The following is a 23,553-nucleotide window of genomic DNA, read 5'->3' as shown; positions in this document are numbered from 1 at the left end:
AGATATTTTCAAAATATTTCACATTCCCCCCAAAAAAGAAAACAATTACTTTGACTCTTTGAGGATGATAGTGTTTGAAAATTAGTTTTTTGTTGGCTTTTTTATAGACTTTTAGCTTTTTGGCTTTTAATCAAATAGCTAAAAAATATGTAATAAATAAATTATAAGCCAAATAAAAAACATGCTCATACTAAAATTTTTACCAAAAATATTAATTGCAACTAGCTTAAACAACTAATATAAATAATAAGCTTTTTAACAAATATTTTTCAACTTATCAATATTCAATAATTTTAACGAACTTTAATTAACAATAATTTGCCCAAACATTAGAAAATTTATTCAAAGAGACTTCCTTCCTCTAAATACCCGCTGGCTAACCCAATAGCTCTCAGCCATGTGCGTACCACGTGACTTAACTTAGTGGATAACCCAAAAATTTCAGCACACGAGTTCCTCCAATAACCCTAAACTCACTTTGACAGTAACTATTTAAACCCTCATCAACCAATCAACACGCTCCAACACTTCATATTCTAACCTACTGTCACATTCTTACATCTCACCCGCAAGTTAATCAAAGGTGACTCATTTTCTTCATCTGCCCTTTTTAATCTAACGCTAAATATCTCAACACGTGTTATTTCTCTTCTATTTATGACCGTACGATCCTCTCTATTTTTCGAATATATCACCACTTTTTTATTTTTAATTTTCAAATTCGATTATATTCACTCATTCTATATTTTTCCGTTTGTTGGTTTTGTTTATTTCACTAACTTTCTCTATCTATTCACTTCACTGACTTTCTCTTTCTTCTTTTTTGATTCTCACCGGAGGAATAATCGACGTCGGCGGAGTGATTTTGGTGAGTTAATTAGGGTTTCTGATTTACATGTTGTGGTAATTTTATTTCTTTTTTAGTGTAGATTGAGTTGATTAATTGCACCCAAACCCTAGAAATTTGAAATGGTAGTTGTGCTTATTTGAAGGTTCAGCTGATGACCGTTCGATTAGCGGAGTTTTGAATTTTCACGGTTTCGATTTTGTCGCCGGATGGAGGGAGGTAGCGACTCTACTGCCTTATTTGTTATGGTACTGTTCATTTTCCTTTTGTTTATCACTGTCTAATTTTTTAGGTTTGACTGTAATGTTAATTACTTAAATTAAACCAAATTCGTTGAATTCTGAAATTGAAATGAGAAAGTTTTTACAATTTTGAAACAATATTTCTTCGGTATTGCTGACTTAGAGATTGTGTGGTCTTCTAAGTAAATGTATATCGATATAGGATGACTTGGGGCAGAAATAGCAAAATAGGGAAGTTTTTATATCATGTGGTGTTCAATGTTAGTAAAGAAAAATGAGTGAATTGGTTTGTATTTTTGGGAAGACAATGTTAGACAGAGTGCAGGCATTGACATTTAATGCACTAAGCTTTGATTTGTGATGGAATTTACTATGTCAATTCTACATTGAATTAGAGGGTACAAAGCTTAATTGCGTTGGATTTTGATACTTCATAAGTATTAGTAATTACTTGTATTCCTAAGTCATATTGTTTCCATTTGGATTATTAAGCTTTGTTGATCGTGTACTTAATAAAGATCACTATTAGTTAGGATTATTAAGCTTTGTTGATTGTTGTGGTTGAATCATGATTGGTTATTGTTGTATGAGTAGAAGCAAGAAATTGTAGGTTAGTTAATGATTTGGGGAATTACGTATTACTCATGTGATAGATATAACTGTAAATTTTGTGTTCTTAAATTTAGTTGATGGGAGATTAACTTGGAAGTTGGTATTAAGAATTGGTAGTTGGCATTGCCCACATGTGTAGCAATGTATAAATAATTTGTTATTAATATGTGGTGGACGTATAAATAATTTGCTTTGAGAATGTATAAATAATTTTGTTTGCATGGGATGGACGTTGAGAGATAAAAGATCTGTACATACTTGCATTTCTTATCAGTGCTAGCTTTCCTATGCTGCACCATGAGAGAGATAAAGATTATTGTTATTAATATGTGGTATAGAATATAGATTAACTTGTGCACTTTGTGCACCAACTATAAAGAGAAGAATGAATGCAAGATGGGGAGAGTTTAGTGTATCATTTACGTAATTGCAAAGTTTGAACAAGTTCTTATGGTAATTAAATGATGTTTGCTAAAGTAAAGACGATATACTAATCACAATATAAGGTGTTTCTGCATAGTGATTCTAGGTATTTACTAAGTTATAAAGAAAATGTTTGAAAAAATGATGGTGTATATGGAAAATAAAAGCTTTAGGAATTGATGCTTTTGTTATCTTTGTTGAGTCACTAATGTCGAATATGTTGCTCATTAGAAGCATTGCAACAAAAGTGTTGGAGACTTGAGTGGTTGACAAACACCCTTTTGCTTTTGATGTGGAACTTCCTAGGATATTCGGCAATGTTGATGGGGATATATTCGTTTTGGCGTGATGGATTTTTATAGAAGAAATTTCAGTACACCAATTCAATTAAGTGACCTTCATCAAGTGAGTGGGATAAGGATATGACCAAACATTTATGTAATTTAGAAACTCTTTTAGAGTTATCCGTGAGTTCTTTTTCTAAATTGTATTCAAGGTGCTTTTGCGTTTAACACTTTACCAATTGTTGAGAAATATCAGTTGGGCTATTTATTACTTTATTTGTACTTCAAATAGCTTAGCTGTTGTTAGACACATTGATTTATGGGGTCTGAAGGATGCTTGTTTATTTGGAAAAGTTGACATGATTAGTTGCAAATTATACTCGTTTTTCTACAAATAGTTTTAACTGGTTCATCGTTTGACATGATTAGCTTAGTTCTTATAAATATATTTGTTTGGGCATGCACAGGCATTGTGGACCACTTAAGACGTGGCCTAGTAATAGGTTAAAACTTTTCTAGTTGGTAAAAAGGGATTTCAAAAGACACAACGCAAGTATATGATCTTGTTTAGTTAAAAGTTGACTATACAATGAAGAGTATGGGCATTTTTCTTATCCATCAAAGTTACTACAATCAAATTGAAATTATTAGAACTAAATACTGATTGAAAAAATGCGAGATAGAAGTAATTAGAAATTTTTAGTAATATTGAATTGAATTGAACTTATTAGAAGTTAAAAATGAGTTTGTTCTTACGCTTGGCATAGTAGGGTTTTTTTTGTTAGTTTGCGAAATATTTAACAAATATTTATGGAAGTATTGTGCATTGAGGATTGAGCAAAGGATTTATAGCTCTTTGGTTTCAAAGTATATTGTATTATAGTACAATTGCTCATAAAATCATGTGCACTTCTTATTTATGTGATGTTATAGATTGTGCTTGCTACCAAAGGTTTATCGGAACCAAGCTTTGTTATTACAAGGGCAAGACCATGTATATCCTACCCTGTAGACCTCGCATAGGCGTGAGTTTAGATGTGAGCCACTTAATGGCTTTGGATAATGAAACATTTTTGTACTTGCATATTTTATGCTACTATATAATGATCTCAATACTCATATATTAATTTGGTTGACGTTTTCGATACAATGTATGCGGCTTTGCATAACATCTAAGCGGTTTATATTACTTTTTCAATCAAATTTATTTTCTTCAATGCTATGTATACACTTGATTTCTCTTGAGATATGAAATGTCAGTCTGCTCCTTTTTTTAATTGATATTTTATCCTTTCATTCTCCGTGGTACCAGGGATATGCCAATGGATTATGATGACAATGATATCTCGCGCCATAATCTTCAGCTAGCTAGTGAAGGTAGAACTAGAACTTCCTCTGCATCGAGACCATATGATTTTCCGAAGTTTGAATTTGATGACAGTCTACAAGGACATCTAAGATTTGATAGTCTAGTTGAAACCGAGGTATTTTTGGGTATTCAAAGTCAAGAAGATAACCAGTGGATTGAAGATTTCTCTCAAAGCGCTAATGGAATGGAGTTCAATTCAACTCCAGCTGATTCTTGTTCAATTTCTAGACGGAATAATGTTTGGTCTGAGGCAACATCATCTGAATCGGTCGAAATGCTTTTAAAATCTGTCGGTCAGGAAGAGATGATTCCTGGGGCAACCACTGTACAAGAGTCAGATGCCACCAAGGATCAAGGTACCCCTAGTACACTTATAGAGACCAGTAATAATCTTAAAGAGAAAAATGATGCATATGTTGCGAACTCTAATGCTACAATACTGCCTTGTGAAGTTCATGAAGAATATCCTTCTGTAATAGGTCACATGGAACAGCTGGAGAACCCTTCAGCCCCTCATGCTAGCAAAGCATCTACTTGCAGAAATTCCAGTAATTTGGATCAGAATGCCTTGTGTGGAAATGGTGGGACATCAATGAATGAAGGTAAACATTCCCATAATATTGATTGTCGTAGTGAAAGTATAGAGATATCCAAAATATCTTTGGAGAAGACTTTGAATTGTGGGGCTGGAGGAGATTCTTTGAGTTTTTCAAGTATTCCCGACAATGTTAAATCAACAGTCAGTACAGTTAGCACCTTAGAAGCCTGTCACCAAGTTAACTCCAATGTCTTCCATGAAAGAGGGATTAGCGATGGACATGAAAATCATGTTTCCCCTATGACAGCTCTGGATGACTCTGTTGTTCTTGAAGGTAAGGAAAATGCTGCTAGCATTCCTTTCTGTACAGCCAGAAGTTCTGTTAGTTTCCTTCCCGAGTCTGGAAGAGGCTGTCAGGAAGCGAAGCTTGATTCTGTCAGAGAGAGTATAAATGTTTTAGTCAAAGGAGAGTCCGAGATAAAATCATCTGAAGATGATAAGAACACATCATTCATCACTTCTACTCACACTTTGGGACATGAACATGTTTTGACTACAAATAATGAGACAGATAAGTCATATGATGATTGTCAGGGTTCTATAGAAGCTATTGCGGAGCATTCCGTAGAGTTTGGCAACCTTAGTTCTGGACACTGTGCAAGTACTGAGCAAATATTAGATTCTAGTGAGCAGTTGTCTGAAAAATGCGGCAACGACAATACGGAAGTTGTATCAGTGGGTCCATTGAATTCTGAGAGTATATCTGAAGTTCCTTTGCCTTCCATGGAAGGGAATGAAGTCTCAAATGCACTAGGTGATTCTATTGGTAATGCTAATTTTAGTTATTCGTCTGATATGACCGTCATAGCTTCTGTTGCCAATGTTAAATGTATCAATAGTTCTGAAGGAACATTTGATGACACTGTTGTTGCCAAAGAAGAATCTGGTGCAAATTTACTTACTTTGAATATGAATGGTTCCATTCAAGTTAGTCAAGAGAACATTGATAAGAAGGAGGCTGATTTTTCTGAAAATGAAAAAGATATATGTATATCTAAGGAGGCAGATAAAAATGTATCTATTGACCCTCAGCATAGGGATTTTGAGAATATTGAAACGCCAAAAATTGGCCAGGGAATTCAATCTCTAGAAATTGGTGAAGGAGTCGAAGGTAATAGTGATGTTCATCACTCGCAGCTTCAAATTTCTGACATACCGGAATCAGGTACATCACTGAACTAGCAGCATCATCTTTTTTGACTTTCTTTTCACGTCAACCTTTGTGTCAAGTGTTTGGGCATTAATTTTTCTGAATAGCTAATGTTAACGACTTACACTTGTTTTTTTCATCTGACTCAGGAAACGATGATTCTCCTTGTGTGACTATCAGTACTTCAACCTCACCAGATGTTCACCCTGTGATTGCACAAAGGGATTCTGCTGCAATTGGTAATAGTGATGATCACAAAGACGATGTAACGAAGAAAATTTGTGATGTAAATTTGGGAGCCAAAGTCGATAAGGCTTCTATGGTTGAAGATAGCATGACAGATGGAACTGTGTCGATCCCAGTTTCTGAAATGTCGCAGCAACATGTGGAAAAAACAGAACATGGTTGCTGCATAACACCTTCGTCAGTTAAGGACTCTTCATTTTTGGATCATCCACAGTTTGACTCTGTTAGCAACATTTCAAATTTGAAGGAGAGTGCTGATGCGGATTTATTGAATGTTCAAAGTCTTGAGAAAACTATGACTAATGGGGAAGATGAATCTACACAAACAACAGGTTATTTTGCTAATTTCTAATTTACTGTTGATTTAGTCATTTTAATGTAGAGTCTTAAATTTCTTTGTTTATTCTATCTGAAAATATGATGCTCTTTAGCTGTTATGAGTTCTTTCATTATTTGAAAACTGTGCTAGGCTGCTTAATTTTTTGGGACTTTCTCCTCTTTACACCTTTATAGCCGCAGATGAATAAGTGACTTCAACCTTTTGCATCAGAATCAAAAAGATTTGCGGTCCGCTGATATCTTACTTTCAGTCGTTCTTTCCACCTTTTAGCCTTACATTTATAGATTCTTCATATTTGCTTTCCAGTCGCTCTTCATTTATCTTTTCCAAGCCACTGCATGGTCTAATGAGTTTGAACTTGATTTAAACAATATTAAGGAGAAGTGCAAAGGAACAGAACCCAAGTATGAAAGAAATGTATCATGAACCAATCCTTCATCCTCCTCGCGGAAGACAAGCTACTTAATAAGTTTCAAATTTTATATTTGCTTTAATTTTTTTTGTGGTTGTCCTCGACTAGTGGGAAAAGAGTACTTGTTAGAAAAAGCATTCATCTTCGCACACAATGGATTATGCATCCTTAATTCTTAATCTAAAGGTAGTCCATTTAGCTGCTCTTGAAAGCAACCGCATGAGTATAAATGAATGTATAATATCCAATTCTTTTGTATCCTGACAATCAATTGCTGTGATGCTGCTGACTACCACTTCTCGATATCAATGCCATTCTTTTGAAGATAGCTTCCTTTAGTGAGTATATTTCTGGAATATGTTGGTAACCCTTGAAGGCTTTCCAATGTCGATGATATTTTCTTTTGTCTCATGCATTCTAGCTGGATATTTTTGTTAATGAGCGCCTTAATAATCTGATATAGCCGAGGGATTTACAGTGTACCAAGAGGAAGACCTGATAATTGATAGGAAAAGACTCCATTTTGTTTCCAAATGACTAGATTATTTGATTTGTAAGGTAGACCAAATAGAAACAAGTATTATTACAAAGTCATTGCCTAGTTGCTGGTTTTTGTTACCCCCCCCCCCCCCCCCCCCCAAAAAAAAAAAAGAAAAAAAATTTTGAAATTTAACTTTGAGCTAATTTATTGTGAAAAAGTATATATGTTATTGGTTTTGTGTGGTTAATCACTATTTGACTGTATTCTCTTTCTGCTGAAGTGACTATTATATTTATATCTTTTCTGAAATGAAGAACTTATTTGTACAGAGATTCACAAGGCTTTCTGTGGTTCTCCTACCATAATCAGCTCAAGTGAGCCTTCTCTAACAGAGAAGGATAACCAAGATGAAGGTAAAGGTAATCAAATCACTAATGAGTCTGAGGACTCAAAAAGAAATGATCAAATGAGAGATGATAACAGCTTTACTTTTAAAGTCAATGCATTGCCAGAGACAACTGATGGTGAACCTGAAAAGAAATGGTCTCCTTTCACTGATGTCAAGAAAGGCAAGGTAATACTTACTAGTGTATACAGCTTCTTCAGGAAGTAGGGTTTTATGCTATGTGGATTTTTAGAAAGAAGGGTAGGATTTTCAAAAATTATCTGTAAAAAACTTTGTACCTAACTTCTTATTGAATTTTCTGTTAAGGTTATGGAGGAGACTGCACCATCTGGCAAAGCTAAGACTCAAAGAAAACCGTCACAGAAAACTCCTCGCCAGAATGCTCGAGTGTCTGATGGAGATGCTGGAACTGGAACTTCTAAAGGCACTTCCGAACGTAAAGGGCGACGAGGATCTGCCAGAGGAGCATCAAAGGAGGATGTTAAGAAGGGGAATCAATCAAAGCGTCCCAACCAGGAGAATGCATCTGCAGAAGTGGATAAAGTTTCCAAGATTATGTTAAGTACGCCTCCACAAGTTCAGCTTGTACAGATGCAGTCCTATGGGAATATTGAAGCAAGTGACAAAAAATCCTCTGGTGTTTCTGTTCCCGCTGTGCCTACTTCAAATCTACCCGATCTAAATTCTTCAGCTTTGAAAACTAGTACCACTCTATCAACAGCATTTCGACAGCCTTTTACGGATTTGCAGCAAGTTCAATTGCGGGCACAGATATTTGTTTATGGATCTCTAATGTCGGTTCTTTTCCTCCTTTTCCACTTTCTTTCTCTGAAGTTTTATGTATGCTTTATTAATTATTATAAGCTATGGTATTGCTTTGGGCTGGAATTGTGTAGGCGATCTAAATGGGAATTGTGTAGGCCATCTAACTGGGAATCCATTTAAAACTCTGTTCAATTATATAAAGACCTTTGTTGATATTGGTCCTATAAACTAATATGGTTTAATTTTGTTATTTCAGTCAAGGGACTGCTCCTGATGAAGCCTGTATGGTTTCAGCTTTTGGGCCATGTGGTATGTCATACAAATAGTTGAATAAATCAATTGTAACCTTTTGCTTTGACAAACTTATCATTACTTTTGAATTTTTTTTAGATGGAGGACATAAAACTTGGGAACCAATTTGGCGAGTTACCGTCGAAAGGGTTCGAAATATAAAATCTAGCTCCACTACTGCCGAAACACCTCGGTCACAGTCAGGTATTGGTGTTATCTTTTATGCTTTTACAATCCTCTGCTTTTTTGGCTGGCTTCATCCTCCTTTTCTGATGGTTATTTGCATCAGGCACTAGGGTCTCGGATGCTGGTAAGCAAGGTTCGCATTCAAGCAATGGGCTAGCAACGCCAGTAAGTAGGGTAAGCAGCAAGGATACAACTGCAGCTTCTTTAAGTCCAATAATTCCTCTATCATCACCTCTTTGGAATATTTCTACACCTTCTCGCGATAGTTTGGCATCAAATGCAATTACTGCAATGCATAAAGGTCCTGTTGTGGATTTCCAGCAAGCAGTTACACCTATGCATCCATATCAGACTCCACCAATTAGGAATTTTGTTGGCCATACATCTTGGCCATCACAAACGAACTTCCCTGGATCATGGTTGCCCTCTCCACAAACTTCTCCCTTCAGTTCAAATTTTCGATTCCATCCTGTGACTTTGACTGAGACTGTTAAACTAACCCTAGATAAAGATACTCCTGTGGCATTAAATTCTACTGTGAAGCAAACAACGGCTAGTACTGCTCTTCCCAGCCCGGCCTTGGGAGGAGTGTCTCCGCATTCTGCCTCAAAATTGGTACCCTCATCTGTGCAGCATTCTATAGATGCAAAGCCTAGGAAGAGAAAAAAGGCTCCTACTTCTGATCTCGGTCAGATCTCTTTAGTTTCCGGAGCTCAAAAAGAAGCTGTGATAATTCCTAGTGTGGCTCTTCTCCCAACTTCACCTCCAAATGTTGCACCACCTACATCTTGGACCTCAGGTGCTATTTTGAGTAAACCAGCTGATGCGTCAAGAGTTTCCGTTGATCATCCTAATAAAGATATTCCAGACACAGTAAAAGCTGTGGCTTGTTCAGAAGAGATTTTGGGTAAGGTCGCAGAAGCTAAGAGTCAGGCAGAGGAAGCTGCAGATCTTGCTACGGCCTCTGTTAGTCATTGTGAAGATTTGTGGAGCCAGTTAGCAAAGCAAAAGGACTCTGGATTCACCTCCGAAGCTGAAGCTAAATTATCTTCGGCGGCAGTTGCAATTGCAGCTGCTGCGTCAGTTGCTAAAGCAGCGGCGGCGGCTGCAAAGATTGCTTGTAATGCTGCAATGCAGGCAAAGCTAATGGCTGAGGAGGCATTTCTTTCTAGTAAAACTTATGGCATGGCTTCTTCAAGTGGGAAAATTTCTATTAATGAACATGATCCAGGAAATGCTACACCAGCATCGATTTTAAAAAGCAACAGTGTCACCAACCAATCAAGTTCAATTCTTGTAGCAGCCAAAGAAGCTGCTAAGAGGAGGGTTGAGGCGGCTTCGGCTGCTTCTAGACAAGCTGAAAATTTGGATGCAATAGTGAAAGCTGCGGAGCTTGCTGCAGCTGCAGTATCCCAAGCTGGGAAAATTGTTGCCATGGGTGAGCCTTTGCCTTTGAATGATTTAATTGAAGCTGGTCCTGAAGGCTACTGGAAAGTATCACAACCTATTGCTGTGGTGGCTAAAACAGTGAATGATGGGAAAACGGCACAGTCAGGTCCTGTTAATTTCGAAAAAGCCGGTGATGTACTTACAGGTATATCTGCAGAAGATTTTGTTGACAAGGGAGCACCTAGGATTGTAGGTGTACATGATATACATGCAACAGATGGACCAAATGGCTATTCAAATGATACGAGTTCCCCTATTTGCATATCTTCCAAACATGGAGAGGGAAAGGACTTAAAAACTGTGACTGACCATGAAGTTTTTGACACATCGAAATCCGGCAAAGTGACTCCAGAACTTGATGCTCTCCAGAAAACCACTAATGTTAAGAATAAGCGTGCTGATTTGCTTACACATGCTGAGGATCACATCAAGGAGGGTTCTCTTGTTGAGGTTTGTGCCAATTAAGTTCGCCTTATTTGTATATGTCCTTGCCTATTTCTTTTTGTTACTCAATTAAGTACTTGAGAAATCCAACTTGTTAGTTTTTATGATATTTATTTTCATGTGTAATATTTATTCATCACTCCCTCATGCTTGTAATTTTTTTATTGAAAGGTTTTTAACCCAGGAAGTGTTCGGAAGGCTGCCTGGTATACTGCAAATATTTTGAGTTTGGAAGAGGGAAAAGCTTGTGTATGTTACAATGATGTTCCATCACAAGAAGGTATATAGAATTCTTAATATTAATAATATGCCTCAACTAGTTGATTACTAACCTTCGCAGATCCAATATGAAATAAATGCTTCCAAGATAATGAAAAGTGATTTGTTTGTTGATTAATTTCTATGCTACGATTTGCTAATTTATTTCGTGAAACTTGACTTATGAGGTCCGTATTGCTTCAATTAACGATAGTTGCATTTAGAATATGGGATGATGCACTTGGTCATGATCAGATTTTTTGGTTCAAAATGCTTCATGTTGGAATTGAAGCACAAAATGTTGTGTGAGTTAATGCATGAAGTGCCTAATGACATTTGTGCATTACGTATATGGTGACTGTAGACTGTAGTAACATATGTCATGATCAGATTGTTGTGCAGTATAGTATTTGGCAACTTGCATAGTGGTCTCTATCACATGATGGTTTGATAATATTGGTTCTATTGGGCCACATTATATATATTATTGTGAATGTCGTATGTCCTTGATTACTTTCTTTTGAGGTATAATGGCTTGCAACTTTTTTCATCTTTTTTTTTTATCTGTTTGAAATCACCCATCTTTTCCTTCCTTATGGTTAAGTTCTTGACTATTATATAATGTTTTATTTTTGAACTTCTCATTTCAGGTGATGGAAATCTTCAGGAGTGGATACCTCTTGATGCTGAAGGGGATAAGGCTCCTATTTTGCGCCCTGCCCAACCTTTGTCATCTTTGCAACAACAACAAACTAGAAAGAGACGCCGCGCTGCTCTTGGAGATTATGCTTGGTGTGTTGGAGATAAGGTTGATGTTTGGATTGATGACAGGTAACATACTTTAGTTTACCCTGATCAAAAATTCTTGTTTTAAATACCTTATTCAATTGCTATTATTGTGTACACTTTTATGTAGCTGTACATCTGCCTGCCAATTTTTCTAAAAAGCTATGTTTTTTCAGCCTAAATGATTTGTTACTGTATTTGTTTGAATATTCTATGCTGTCGTGGTTTGATTAGTGTGAAGTATACTTTTCAAAATATTAGTCTTCCGCCTATTTCTAATGAGTGAAAATGTTAAATTAAAAATGAATGAAAATTATATTTGAAATTGAATAAAAAAGTTCTTATTGGAACTGGTTGTAGATGATGTAACCCTACAATATCATACCTAGCCTATCGTATAAGCACACCACCTTACTGATATCTATTTTTTAATTGAAGGAGGTCTTTAATGGCTCAATCCCTCTTTCATGAGGCTAACTGCTTATATATAGATCTTTCCGATTGTTTTTCATACTAATGGATGAGCTATTTCTTAATTAAACATCTTCATAAAATCTAACCAGGCACCGCATGATAGGTGCTGAGATTAGGGTTGGTGTGTGTTGCGAGTAAACTTGGCTTTCCCACGCATTTTGTTGCAGCCTTGCAGGACAGAATAGGCTTTGTACTATTCCCTTCCCGTTTAGTGAACTTATTGGCCGCCTAATGTGAATTCACCGTAATATATTTTCAGTTGTGAAATGTACTTGGTGGCCTTTCTGCTTTCTTAAAATTGTCTTATTTCATCCTTCCTGAAACTTAGAGATTTGTTTTCAGGTTTTTCTTTAAATGAATGATCAATTTGAGTTATGATACTTTCTATCCCTTCTCATAGTTGTGCGATAGTAGAATCATAAACAAGATCAAGACGTTTCTCAATCTTATTTTGCGTCTGCTTTTTGTTTGTCTCCTGAATCATGATTTTTGCCGTTCAAATGTATTGTATATCTTAGTTTTAGCAGCTACAAAACTATTCGTTCCATAAATTCCTTTTTCTGACTTTTTTGGGCTGCTTCTCCAGCTGGTGGGAAGGTGTGGTGACTGAAAAAAATGAAAAGGATGAAACTACCTTGAAAGTTCACATTCCAGGTTCATGTTTTATTTTAAATGTTGTCAGTACAATGTTTTTGCAGCCCAATATGTTGTATGTGGCCTTAAGAGAACAACTTTATTATTGATGATCCTTATTGCAGCCCAAGGTGAGACGTCAACTGTGAGGACTTGGAATCTGCGGGCATCACGTTTGTGGATTAATGGGAAATGGATCGAATGGTCTTCAAGAGGCCAAAATTCTTCTGAACAGGTATTGCTTATAAAGTTTTTTCCAGACAGATAATTTTACGCGATGACGTATGTATAAGCACCAAAAAGTGGGAACGGTTATTATCTAATCATATTGTATGTATGATTATCTCGAATTCCCAAATTGCGTTCTGGATTTTTTTACTGCTTACCCTTTGTCTCTTAGGGCTTTGTTGAGTGAAACCAACTTACGAGTGTGTCCGTCCCTTGGATTGTTTCTCTCAACTAACTTATGAGACTTGGGACAGTTCTCCTGCTCTTCCATCATTATAGAATAGGGGATTGATTTCAATTTCCAATTTTTTTGAGTGATTTTTTTCCCAACGCAATGATTATTTGCCCGGTGATTTTTATCATTTTATTGATTCAGGGTGACACACCACAAGAGAAGCGCCAAAAGTTGGGAAAAGCTCCAATCGGCGCCAAAACAAAGGATAAAGAATCAAATAATTTAAGTTCAACTGTGGGGGAACCTGAACAATCGAAACCTTTAACTTTGTCCACTACTGAGAGAACATTTGACATTGGTAAAACTACCAATGATGATAGCAAACATGCTGCACGCAGACCTTTGAGAACAAACCAGCAGAAGGAAGGATCAAGAGTAGTTTTTGGAGTTCCTAAACCAACTGGGAAAAAGCGGAAATTCATGGAAGTTAGTAAACATTTTCCTGCAAATAAGAGCAACAAGAGTAGTGAAGTAAATGACTCCATCAAATTTGCAAAATTTTTGATGCCACAAGGAACTGCTTCACGAGGATGGAAAACTGGTGTTCCGTCAAGAAGTGACACCAAGGAAAAAAAAGTAGTTGAATCCAAACCCAGAGTTCTTAATACTCGTAAAGCTCATCGCACCCTTCCTCAAATGGAGACTTCCAGAACTAGAATGGGTCTAAATGCCGGCAACACGGTGGAACATGGGCCTGACGTGGAGGACTCTGTTATTCATGATGAGAATACATCAGAGAGATCAATAAATCATGGTTCCAATGCCTTTGAAGAGGCAACAGAAGCTCCATTGTCATCTTTGCTTTCACATACTGTGAGCACGTCTAAGAAGACCTCGTCAAATATTAAATCTGATCGACTAAATAGAGGAAGACTGGGGCCTTCTGGTGGAAAGTTGAGTAAAATAGAAGAGGACAAAGCATTTTCTGCTACAACTGTTAATTCGACCCTTGATTCTTCTGAGCCTCGTAGATCTAATCGCAGAATTCAGCCTACGCATAGAGTAAGCTCTTTATGTTTTGATTTAGTGTACACGTAGTTCAAGTATTATACTATCTGATGGCTTCTTCTTTCTGTTAGATATTCATCAAACTCTTATTTTAGGTCAGGTATGGGTTGAAACTTGGAGAAAGGGCATTTTTTAAAACTAATTAGCAAAAACCAAAATTTGATAGAATAACTCAGGCCTGTGAATCAGAAAATCTAACGACACCAAATAGCAAGTTATGAAGCAGGAAACATAGAAAGCTTGTGGAATTTGTCGGCTGCTAGCCAGTAGGCAGCTTTGATTTTTTATTAAAAGCCAGTTCTTGCAAATGGTGATCCCATTGTGTTTTTTGTGCAAAAAGCAAATTCAATTTTGTTATGCCAAAATGTCAATGGAATTTAAAAAGTTACTGTCCTTGAACAAAAGGTCCTAAGCCAAGTTCACATGTTACATAATATTCATGTGGACGATAATTACTTACGTCCCAATTATTGGCAGCAATTTCGACCTAGGAGGTCTATTTGTGTACTTCATATTTTTGTAGGTGCCACACTTCTCCCTTTTTTGCGAGCGCTTCTAGCAGTTTATCAACTTAAAGAACATGGAGAAAGTACATGAATAGTTTTGCTGTTGTTGCTCGAGGCTCATTGGCTCTATTAACATGTGTAATATTTATTTTGCAGCTACTAGAAGGTTTCCAGAGTTCTATGGTAATTCCTAAAATGGCTTCTGTTTCACATGACAAAGGCCGCAGAAACTTGCCAGCTAGAGGTACAATTTTTTTGCTCAGAACACAATTATATTTTGCTCTTTCGTATAATGTGAGATGTAACTGACCATCAATGTTTAACAGGAAGATGACTATAGCTGACAAGCTATCATGAGTTTCGACCAATTTCGGGAAAAGCAGAGAAGGCTACTAATTGTTTTAGTCCACAGGCAATATATTTATAGTTCACTTGTTTTAGGATCTTAGAACTTGAATTGCTCGGTGTAGTTTCTAGTTGTAAAATCTGTTTTATAGATGTTTATATTTGATTGTAGGTGCTTTGAAAGTGGATCCTACTTTCGGATCCCGACTTGAAACGGTTGTACATGATTGCACTTGGTATAGATAGGCTTTAAGATGCCTTTCTAACATTTATTCTGCTCAATAACTTTTAGCGTTCTCAGAATATTAGGCCTTCATCAAGGGTTCATTTGGAAGAATACAAGAAAAAAATAGTGGCCATCAATTGTAGGCAATTACGCAAGAAAGAAAAACACTATGGGATCCAAATGTTATGATTTGTGATTGTGGGATATATTCTTATGAGAGATCGTTTCTAGGTGAAATGATTTTTACTCAAGGAGTTCAAATGCGAATAATCGTATTTGCGTTGTTCAACCCATGTATGAGGAATGTCTTACACATGAATATGTGCTCATTTAAATGATTTTACTTTTGCAAGTAAAAATATACAAAACAAAATATGAATAATTATCGAACTTTACAAGTAAAATAAGCAAAAAAAGCATAGTTTATGGTTACAATAAAACAACAGGATATAAGCTAGCCATATAACCGTTGCTATTCTTCAAATTTCACTTGCATGATAACTTTTGTTGTCTCTACGAGTATATGCGAAAGTAATTTACAAATATCAAGTAAAATGTTGAAATAAATGGTAATGAATGAGCAAGTACTTTTTCTTTATTCCTAATGAACCAACGCTTAAATGAATGAAGTGAATCTTGAGATATTAGCCAAGTGACCACCTACAAAAAAGATGAATTATTTCTTCCTCTTATCCCCAAAGATTCTCTAGCCTATTCTGAATATTAAAAAAAAATGCTAACATGAATAAAGAAATAGATATGAAAGGTGCCTTTGCATTTGTGCATTAGGCATGAGCATATGACCAATCCAAAGACGGCAATTCCTAATGCTAGGATCATACATATTAGCTCTAATCACTCAAACAATGCAATTTCAGCTCTAGCTACGTATACTGAAAAACGTTTATCAACAACTGCTCGCTTCGGTATTCTAGCTGATATTTACATTTAGCTCGAATTCCATTGATCAAAATCTAACTCAAATGAAATCAATCAATCCTGATAGGAGTATTACTTTTGGGGATTGTGCATTAGGGAAGTTTTGACACAATCACAATCTCGCCAAAAATTCATCATTTTCTTCGTCTTTTGAAGATATAAGCCCTTCATCCATGTTGTCGACTCTATTCCACCTCTCACTCTCGGAAATGTCATCAAGTTCCTCCTTAGTGTTGTATCCAGATTGCTTAAGTCGTCTCCTGCAAATGCAAGCAGCAGGAAATTCATGGAACTCACCCCTTCCAGGCTTCATTTCATCTGGTTCACCCATGAAGCCCCTTTGGGCTGACTTCACCTTCTTGGCAAATGTACGCCATTCCATCGTGTCCCTTGACATGAATAAAGCGCTCAACTTTTTCGCATTTGGTTTAATCGTCCTCTTGTGACCCATATATCTCCTGAAAACGTGAGTAGCTTTCTTTAAGTCAGATCTCCGTGAAAAAAAAAAGACGAGTAAATTGAACAAGCAAAGAAGTGTCCAAATTTAAATAAGCGAAAAATTTGTGGAAAAATTGTTGAGAATAATCTCTACTTTTGACGTTTTGCTGTGAATAACCCTTACTTTTGATTATTCATGAATAATCTCAACTTTTCACCTTAGTTTCTCACAACACCCCATTGAAAATGTAACCGGCTACAGCAGATCGAAAAGCTGCATTTAATTTCTTCACCAAAACAACCTCCTTCAACATTCAATTACATGCCAATTTGAATTACATTCCAATTCATTTCACCCCAAAATTCTAGGGTTCATCCTAAAAACCCCCAATTCGCATCTCCTCAATTCTAGGGTTCATCATTTCAGCCCCAAATTCAAAGAGGGAAGGTTGAATTTGAATGTTTTTGTTGTTGTTCTTCATAAAAATGGTAAACTGCTATTCTCATGAAGGTTTCGAATTTGTGATTTTTTGCGAATTTCTGCTTAAAAATTTTCCAATGCTCACTTTTCACACTCTTTTTCAAATTTGAACTTCTAGCGTATGCTGAAGAACAATGAGAATTCATTTTTACATAAAAAAAATTAAAGGATGAAATAAATTTTCTCTCTCCTAAAGTTGTGTTTAAAAATGGAGATATGGAGTAATGAGGAAGATGATTGCAACAATAAGGAAGAGAACAGGTTAGAACGGCTCTATCACCTGCTATAGCCGGTTACATTTTTGATGGGAGTGTTGTGAGCAACTAAGGTGAAAAGTTCGGATTATTCATGAATAATCAAAAGTAGGGGGTTATTCACATCAAAACGTCAAAAGCAGGGATTATTCTCAATAATTTTTCCAAAATTTGTTTGCACTTCGCACTAGTATTATTCGAGATTACAAGTCATACCTGCGACCTGCAAGAATCTTAGCCATATTCCCATTGTTATTGGTGACAAATACATCACTCTCATCAGATACTATGTAGTCAATCGCAGCAAGACGAGAAGAGAAGGGCATCAAAGATTTCAACTCCTCCGACGCAAGCATCTCCTTTGTATAGAAGTTGCGGAAAATTTCTCTAAGAGGTTGTAGAGTTGCCTCCCCACCATAAATGTCACCAGAAGCCACGTATATGTAAGTATCATTTTTAAAGCCAAGTGCACGCAACAATACGCCAACTTCTTCGGGGGTAAGTGGGCATTTACCCCTTTTACGCTCTTCAAGTGGGCTCAAGTCCTAGACGAGAAAAGAAGAGTTAAAAAAATGAAGTTTAATCAGCATGTGTCCCACAAGGGCTCGAGAAAGAATGAAGGCTCACCGGTAATGTGTCCCATCTTTTCCTGATTTCACGAAGCTCAGTTATTTCTTTTTCACCGCCACCATAGTAGCACCCAGAAAACGCAAGCATATCAGGTTCAAACCTACACAATTTACGAATTTTCAAAAGATGACAGGCTGGTGAACTGCATCACCTCAAGTTTATAGTTACACTGTTTTGTTTCAGTGTGTTAGCATCGGTGCGGAGTTAAACAGAGCCGAGACGATGTCATTGTCATAAAAATTTACATACTTCTTCTGTTTGTTTTAGTTGCTACACGGCCTACCATTTCGTGAGGAAAAATGGAAGAACCACTAACACGCAGCAACCAATATACGGAAGAAGTATGACGCAAGAAGAAAACATTAAGTTTCAGAGGAGTTTGCTCGAAATAGAAGAAACAAGCCTCTAATGGGACTTTCTTTACAAGGAACAACATAAACGAATACAATTTAGGGGAAATTGTAAAAAATAAACTAACCTATGCTCGATCCGCTGAAAATAAACCCAACTATTGTTTATTTTTAAATAACCTATTTCGTATAATTGCTGAAAATAAACTTACAAAGAAGTTTGAAGATTGTTATAAAAATAACTAATAGATGGGTTTATTTTCAACGGATCAAGCATAGATTGGTTTATTATTAACAATTTACGCATTTATGAAAATTTTCTCCCTCATTTCCGTCAATAAATGTTCCGCAACAAGAACAAACAAACCTCAAATGAACTGCAATATATCGCTTATCCATATCTCGCATTTTCATCACAACTCTCGAGCCAAGTTCCTGTATTGGTTTCGTAAATCTCAGCGCGTGATAATTTACTCGACAACGCAACTTCTGAAGCTCGGGTTCAAGGTCATTTGCCAACCTGTAATCAAATTTGTACAGCTGCACAACCTGTACATATTATAAGCATTATTAGCCTCCTCTGATAACAAAGTGTGACCGTTTTGAGTGTTTTCGGATAGACACACATGGACCGATTGAACTATAGCTTGAACATAATTAGGAAGTAGAAGACAGGAGACGCTTGCTTACACGCCGTCTCAAAAGAATTGGCAAGACTAACTCGATATAATCCTCAGGTGTCGATTTTCGAGGCACGCGCATAGTATATGGAGGCTTTTCCATGGATCTCATGACTTTATCAGGAACTCTTTTTACGATTTTTACATCCTTTGCTAGAGAAGATATGAACCAGTCGACGTCAAAAATGTCCGCAAAGTCGCTGCATACGTAAAAACTTAAGGGCATAAGCAACAATCAAACTAAAAAAAAAGACACCACAGTTCATTTTAGATAGATCAAATACCTCTCATCTCTCCAATAAGAATTATGATCCAATGACGGAACAACAAGAGTAGCATTAAGTATTCGAGCTACAACTACAGCGTCTATTATCTGTAAAAACAATAAGACCGTAAATTTCAATACAGAAGAACGAAAAGAGAGTGATCAGTAGCTTGCATACTAAAACATGGAATATTGAAGCATGGAAGAGCACCATTTACCCCTGTTCGCTGTTGATTCAACCCTCCACTAGTTGCAATTAGCAAAAATCCATTGGAAAATCGCTCGGGGATAGCAGCTGCATTGTATCGGAAAGGCGTTAAAAGAGGAGCATCGAGTTAAGAACATAATTATCTCGTTAGATCCCCAAAAAAATTGATTAATCACAGACGTTTTATAGCTTAAAATGTCAAATGTGAGATTGTAATCTGAGAATACTAATACGAATTCCACTTAATTCCATTTTTAAAGCATTAAAACACGGCAACTACTGCAAGATTACAAAAATATTCAAAGATTCTATGATCAATGCAGGATGAATCATGAGAAAGTAAACATCAGATATCAGAAATCCAAAGTGCGCACGAGTGAGGACAAAGTGTGTTGAAAAAGACTTGTGTTGGTTTGGCGCTAGTCCATAGCCTCAATGGGTAGTCATAGCCGACCGTGTGAGGTCGGGGTGTTACACCAAGCCTCCCACATAAGCAGCAGTTAGAATAGTTGGATATAAGCAACCTTATCATTGTTATAACACACACTAGATTACAAGCATTTTTATGTAACTTCACATAATAAGCGTAGAGGATTTAATGAGCCATTTAGAACTCAAAATCTTTGGCCTCATCGAGGATGATCAATGTTGGCTCATAGCCCCATACCAAAAATGTTCACGTTTCCAATATATATATGTAAATTAAACAATTACATATCACAACAACGATGCCAAATCCTTAATTCCATGGCTTTAATCAATGCTAGTATACAAGAATAATTACAACTTACAACGGAAACGCCGGCCTCTTCTACTGCATCCATAGTAGACATCTGTATATTTTGATTTCCATATATTTATAGGTTCATGATTGCTTGCAGCCTACAGAATTAAGAAACATTGTTATATAAGTTTGCAATGCCATTTATCAGCGACTCAACATACATATAATGATCAAAAGCGTACGGAACTATTACTGAACGCGAATAGTACTCGCTCCACGAATTCAATTTTTCAGTTTTTAATAGTAGCCAATCTTAATTCAAAGGCCAAATATGAAAAGAGAAAAAAAACATGTAAGCTGATAAGGAACCAACTCAACAAAAAGCTTAAGCTGATGGTTGAAACCCAGGATATGTTATATACTCTAACATGCCCCCTCACACGAGAGCCCATTGGGCTAGAAGTGTGGATACGCACATGCGCTGAATATTCCACTTTGAATGAGGGGTGGTTGAGATTCGAACCCGCGACCTTTCCTCACACTAGGTTCTGATAGCATGACAAGGAACCAACTCAAGCAAAAGCTTAAGCTGATGGTTGAGCCCCCAACATATGTTATATATATACTCTAACAATATGTATTTTAAGTTTAAGTGACTACTAGTAGGTAAGCACATTTCTACTCTCCATAGTGGCCCCAAACCCAAGAGAAGGATGAAGAAATTGAAGAAATGGATCATCAACTCAAAACAACTCTTGAATTGGTTCATATTTAGATATAATCCTCAATTCTCTAAACCCAAGTGGCCCCCCAAAAAAGATGCTTATAGCTAAAAGAAAAGCTACATTACAAAATCCAAAATTCTAACTGGAGCAAAGGAAAGTGTTCATTTTGTTGTAGCTAGTTTAAAAAAAGTAGATGGAATGAGTGAGAAAAGGACAAAGAATAATATAAAAACAGTCAAAATAGCCAAAAGAAGAATCAAGGAAACCAATTAAGCTCTGCCCAATTTTACTGTGAACAAGCCAAAATTCTTTCTAAACAAGGATATCTATTTCTTTATACCAAACTCCCCTCTAAGAATTGCCATTAATAGCAAATACTAGTAATATATTTCTAATTATTAAACCCAACTTCACATTTAAGTATTTAACCCAAGTGGAATTTATTTAGTGTAAAAGATAGAAAGCATTTCATATCAACATTAATTGGTACATTCTTCCAATTTCCAACAATCTCAATCATGTATTCAAATCCATGAACAACAAAGCCTAAAACAGCAAGAAAAGTACAAAAACCAGAATGTTTTTCCAAAAATAGAAACTTTCTAAATTATGACACAATGTAGAGAAAGTAAGCACTCATTAGTGATCAAATGAGGTTTAATCCATAAAAACAAAGCTCATATAATATTAAAAACACATGATTATCTTCCCAAACAAAATGTAAAGAGTGAGAGAAAGAATTACCCATCAAATGATCAAAATGGGGATTAATCCATGTAAAATAAAGGTTAAATAGCATGAATATTAAAAACCCATGATTAATTTCACAAAATTTTAACAGAAAAAGAAAGAATTACCCATTAAGTGATCAAAAGCGGGGATTAATCCATGTAAAACAAAGGTCAAAAAAACAAAAATATTAAAAACCCATGATTAATTTCAAAAAATTTAAACAAATAAAGAAAGAATTACCCATTTAGTGATCAAATGAGGTTTAATCAATTGATAAGAGTAGTACTCAAGATCAGAAACAACATGTCCAGTAAACAAAGAAATCAACCCAAGACCAAATAACAAAATCCCACAAATAATTGATCTTTGAGATCTCCAACTAGAAATGTTGTGTTTTTGAAGCTTCATCAAATTCTGGTCTTTAAGATCACTCAAAGTGCCATTACCATTAATGTTGATATTAACATTCACATTTCCATTCATTGTGGTTGTATTAATCAACCCAAATTCAGGTAAAGGTTGTTTAATACCTCCGACTCCCATTTTTAAGTATTTAACACTCAATCAAATTAAATATAATGTCTGCAAATTCAATGTTTTGCAAGATTGGAAATTGGAACCCTGGCCTAAAATTTAGGGTGGCACTGAAACAGTGAATGAAGATTAAAGAGGTTTTTATTTTAGGTATTGAATTTTTGGGAAATTTAATCTAATTGTTTGTGAAGTGGGTTTGAATTCAATAAGGATGATCCATGGTGTTATTATAGTTGGGTTTAAAGAAGAGAGTGGACACACTTGAGGAGACAAAGAGACATAAAGGAAGAGCATTTAAGTGGGATGGGTGAAATAGAAAGTCTGGTAATTGCCTAATTGCCAATTTAAGGGGAAGAAGTATTCTAAGATCATTTTTTACTTTTTTAATACTCACAATTCACAAATAATAAAAGTATAAGAATATGAATTTTCCTCTTGTATTTGCTTTTTTTACAATTTAATGTCGATTGTAGTAAAAGTATAATTGAAAATTAGAATAAGTTAATGATACTCTCTTTATCCATTCAAATTGTCTCATTTGCTTTTGATATAGAGACTAAGAGAGTGAATACATAGTAAAAGTGGTGGGTCCTATCAAAAACAAAAATCACAAATTCCTGTGAGAGACCATTTCTAATTAAATCAGTCTATTATTTATTTTTTGAAATATTATAAGTAAGCATTAATAATATGTAAGTAGACATTTAAGATATTATAAGCAGGCATTAAGGATACAATAAGTGAACATTAAGGATAATGTAAGTGGGCATTAAGAATACGATAAGTAGGCATTAAGAATACGATAAGTAGGCATTAAGAATACGATAAGTAGGCATTAATCTTTAATGAATTGGATTTGAAATGCGTCTCTCAAGAGACCAGTTGAATAAAAATAGGCAAATTTCTAAAAATAAAAAAATGTAGCAAATTTAGTAAAACAAACGTGATTAGATGCTTTAAAATAAGATCTAACATGACTGATAGTGGCCCAACCCCGTAGCCTACTTTCATAATCTATTATTATGACCTATTTTTCTATAGTTTTTCGGCTCCCTTAACTTTTATTTGATACACCTTCTAAATACGCATACAATATGTCAACACAATTTTAAACTTATACTCCCTTTGTTTTTGTTTTTTTTTTATTCTGATTTACTTTTTACGTAGTTTACAAAAGTAAATTTGAAGCTTTATCTCTAAATACGTATCATACAAAATTATAAAAAAATACACATCATACAAAGTATAGATTAATACGAGTCTAATCAAATTTCACATGAATATATTTTATCTTTTACACATGTCTCAAAATCTTTAATCAAGTTTCTCCCGTTGAATATTATAAACGA

The 23,553-nt window shown here is 35.7% G+C and overlaps 2 protein-coding genes across 6 annotated transcripts; one reads left to right on the top strand and one right to left on the bottom strand.

Moving 5' to 3' along the window:
• The first annotated feature begins 719 nt into the window (after positions 1–719).
• LOC130801679 (uncharacterized) lies at positions 720–15,284 on the top strand. 5 transcript variants are annotated; one of them, XM_057665564.1, is made up of 17 exons: positions 720–868; positions 993–1,095; positions 3,721–4,133; positions 4,257–5,540; positions 5,675–6,103; positions 7,334–7,578; positions 7,717–8,204; positions 8,432–8,484; positions 8,566–8,670; positions 8,756–10,551; positions 10,717–10,825; positions 11,454–11,634; positions 12,650–12,717; positions 12,822–12,931; positions 13,301–14,161; positions 14,830–14,917; positions 15,000–15,284. In XM_057665564.1, exons 3-17 carry the CDS (start codon positions 3,725–3,727, stop codon positions 15,005–15,007), a joined length of 6,234 nt encoding a protein of 2,077 aa, XP_057521547.1. In that variant the 5' UTR covers positions 720–868; positions 993–1,095; positions 3,721–3,724; the 3' UTR covers positions 15,008–15,284. The 5 variants fall into 5 exon arrangements, with proteins under 5 accessions (XP_057521547.1, XP_057521545.1, XP_057521543.1 ...); XM_057665562.1 differs by having other exon boundaries at positions 993–1,066; positions 3,721–5,540; XM_057665560.1 differs by having other exon boundaries at positions 3,721–5,540.
• A 303-nt stretch (positions 15,285–15,587) lies between these two features.
• LOC130801681 (O-fucosyltransferase 29-like) lies at positions 15,588–22,527 on the bottom strand. Its single transcript, XM_057665565.1, has 9 exons — positions 21,911–22,527; positions 20,281–20,371; positions 19,500–19,576; positions 19,301–19,389; positions 19,027–19,216; positions 18,704–18,885; positions 17,984–18,086; positions 17,573–17,901; positions 15,588–16,641 (listed from the first exon to the last, which is right to left on the bottom strand). The coding sequence occupies exons 1-9, from the start codon at positions 22,211–22,213 to the stop codon at positions 16,296–16,298; spliced, it is 1,710 nt and encodes a 569-aa protein (XP_057521548.1). The 5' UTR covers positions 22,214–22,527; the 3' UTR covers positions 15,588–16,295.
• Positions 22,528–23,553: the final 1,026 nt, after the last annotated feature.

This window comes from Amaranthus tricolor, chromosome 15 (assembly GCF_026212465.1).
Source record: "Amaranthus tricolor cultivar Red isolate AtriRed21 chromosome 15, ASM2621246v1, whole genome shotgun sequence".
Taxonomy (NCBI): Eukaryota; Viridiplantae; Streptophyta; class Magnoliopsida; order Caryophyllales; family Amaranthaceae; genus Amaranthus; species Amaranthus tricolor.
This window is presented reverse-complemented; position numbering and strand designations above follow the sequence as displayed.

Coding starts and splice junctions, on each gene's coding strand:
- LOC130801679 (XM_057665562.1), top strand. CDS start 3,725: ATGCCAATGGATTATGATGACAATGATATCTCGCGCCATAATCTTCAG. Junction 5,541..5,674: donor TTCTGACATACCGGAATCAG/GTACATCACTGA, acceptor CATCTGACTCAG/GAAACGATGATTCTCCTTGT. Junction 14,162..14,829: donor GAATTCAGCCTACGCATAGA/GTAAGCTCTTTA, acceptor TTTATTTTGCAG/CTACTAGAAGGTTTCCAGAG.
- LOC130801681 (XM_057665565.1), bottom strand. CDS start 22,213: ATGGGAGTCGGAGGTATTAAACAACCTTTACCTGAATTTGGGTTGATT. Junction 20,372..21,910: donor CTCATTTGATCACTAAATGG/GTAATTCTTTCT, acceptor TTAATTCTGTAG/GCTGCAAGCAATCATGAACC. Junction 19,217..19,300: donor TCTTATTGGAGAGATGAGAG/GTATTTGATCTA, acceptor TTACGTATGCAG/CGACTTTGCGGACATTTTTG.